This window comes from Alligator sinensis, unplaced genomic scaffold (genome assembly GCF_000455745.1).
Source record: "Alligator sinensis unplaced genomic scaffold, ASM45574v1 scaffold1190_1, whole genome shotgun sequence".
In the NCBI taxonomy this organism is placed as follows: domain Eukaryota; kingdom Metazoa; phylum Chordata; order Crocodylia; family Alligatoridae; genus Alligator; species Alligator sinensis.
In genome coordinates, this window is record NW_005842969.1 from 482,487 (window position 1) to 484,836 (window position 2,350).

At 48.8% G+C, this 2,350-nt stretch overlaps 1 protein-coding gene across 2 annotated transcripts in view; it reads left to right on the forward strand.

Annotated features, from left to right (window-relative positions):
* The window catches only part of POPDC2 (popeye domain containing 2), a 16,654-nt gene that overhangs the window by 4,377 nt on the left and 9,927 nt on the right, over positions 1–2,350 (forward strand). For both annotated transcript variants that reach the window (XM_006036549.3, XM_014526192.2), the window contains exon 2: positions 722–830. In XM_006036549.3, coding sequence (XP_006036611.1) covers positions 722–830 — 109 coding nt within the window. The remainder of the gene's footprint in view (positions 1–721; positions 831–2,350) is intronic.

Below are 2,350 nucleotides of genomic sequence, written 5' to 3' on the forward strand. Positions count from 1 at the left end.
GAGGCTTCCAAAGTTTGGGTTTCATTCAGATTAGAAAACTGAGCAAACAGCTTTGAGTTTGCCTGACGCCTTGAGTTGAGAAACCTCAAAATACTTGACAAGCAATGCAGTCAGCCTTGTGACTACCCTAGAAGATGGGACAGACTCATTGCCATTCTACAAATGGGGAAACCAGGGTACAGAGAAGGAAATGGATGGTCTCAAGTCCCATAATCAGCTAAGAGCAAAGAGGTCCCCACTTCTCAGACTCTGAGTCTCTTCCTTGCTTGAAACCCATAGACCTGAACCAGTGTTGGTCATGTCTGACCTTGACATTGCTAGACAACTGTAGCAGCCATGGGGGAAAGGGATACTCAGAAGGGGCAGTGAGGCCACAAGAAGTCAAAGCAAACCATGGGTGTTCAGGGAGCCACGTGGACAACAACAACAACAACAACCCCATGCAGTTTTAGGCTCCTGTGGTGGAGATTTCTTGCTGTGGAGGCAGTAGCTCCTCTGTGTCCACCTCTTCAGTTAGGCATTGCAGTAGAAGAAAGACATGGATGGCTTGAAGCAACCAGAAAAAGGGCAACAATAAAAAAAATATTGTTGGGTTGGAAGGCCTGAAGAAGAGGTGGAAAGAAACGGATGTTAAATGTTTTGGCCTAAATCTAAGTGGGTTATGTATGGCTTGCACTGGCCTTTTTCTGGCTTAAGTCTGTCACCCATTCTCTTTCTCCAGGGTCAGAGTGAGCCAGGATGGACAGTTTCTGCATTACATCTTCCCCTACCAGTTCATGGACTCCCCTGAGTGGGAGTCGCTGCGGCCCTCTGAGGAAGGAATCTTCCAGGTAACCCCTTGACTGTTCCAGAACTGCTCAGACTTGTTCTTCTTTGTTCTGCACATGTATGGGAATGGGAGGAAAGGGCAGGGAGTGAACTGTCAGTCCACCAACCCATAGCAAATCGTATGGACTGGTACTGTCATCCAATGCATTAACCTGTTTCTTTCTTCTTTTGAAGCATTCAGTCTTCAACTGGCTACAGGATACCAGAAGGGCCATTGGTGTAGCTGGGAAACTGGAGTCATTGCTCTGTTTCCATTTGCTGTGTAATGTCTGCGCTATTAAGTTGCACAGCCCCATAACAGTGAGGGTGATTCATACCTGCATCCAGCTAGGTTCAAGTGTATATGTCCCTCCTAGAAGGATCAGAGGCTCTTCTGGTGCCAGATGGCTGAGTGTTGTTTGTAGCAATTGTATTCCTGAGGCTGCCTGTTTTGGACTCTCAACCCCATAGTACTTGAGTACTTCCTATTCTGGAGGAGGGTTGTTAAAATGCTGGATCAGCCCCTCTCTCTGCTATCTGGGGTTGACTAATTCTTGTCAGGAGGTTAATGGCCACTATCTAAAATATGACAGAGAGAAGGGAGTTCACTAATTGCCTGAGTGCAATTAGGGTTATTGCAAGTTATACATTGCATAGGGTGCCAACTTCAGACCTGGTGTAAATGGTGTAGTAGTTGCCTTCCTGCTTTCTCAGGTGTAAATGTGGCCCCCTCCACCTCCTACTGAGAGAGAGAGGGTGGTTGAGGTTACTTTGAAAGATGAATCAGCTGCCACTGACAAACTCAGGCTTGGTGGATCACAAGAGGAATCATTCCATGGGATTATGGCAGGTTTGGTAACTCATAGCTCATGGCTTGTGAGGAAGGGGATAGCTGATGGTGGCCACATTGTGCCCTCTGAAGAGTCCTCCCTGAGGAAGAAATGAGAGAACTTGACAAGCAGTGCAGTCAGCCTTGAGACTACCCTAGAAGGTGGAACAGGCTCATTGCCATTCTACAAATGGGGAAACCAGGGTACAGAGAGGGAAATGGATTGTCCCAAGTCCCACAATCAGCTAAGAGCAACCTCCTGGGGGTTGAAAATCTAACTGGGCAATTTCTGGGAAATAGTGTGTTTGTGGAAGGAAGGTACTTCAACAGCTGCGCTTAGTTGGCTTCAGGAGTGGATCCAGTGAGGGTGCAGTGGTGTGGATGCACCCCCTTTCAGTCAACCTTGCTGTGGGAGCAGCAGCTGGGGACATTTTTTTCCATTCCCTAAAGCAGGTCTTTCCTCTCTACTCAGTGGCACTTCCCTCCCATCCTCTCCCTTGCCCACCACTGCTATTGTCTCTTGCTGTCCAGTGGATTTCCGGGGGGGCTCCAGAGCTTTTCCTGTTCGGGCTCAGCTGTGGACAGTGGCAGCAGTAGGCAGGTCCCTCCTTCCTGCCCTGCCAGCCCAGGAGCAGTTGTACAAGAAGGGAACCTGCCTGTTGCTGCTGCTTTCTCTAACTGAGCCTAGCTCCATGTGCAGCCCAGCTGGAGTGA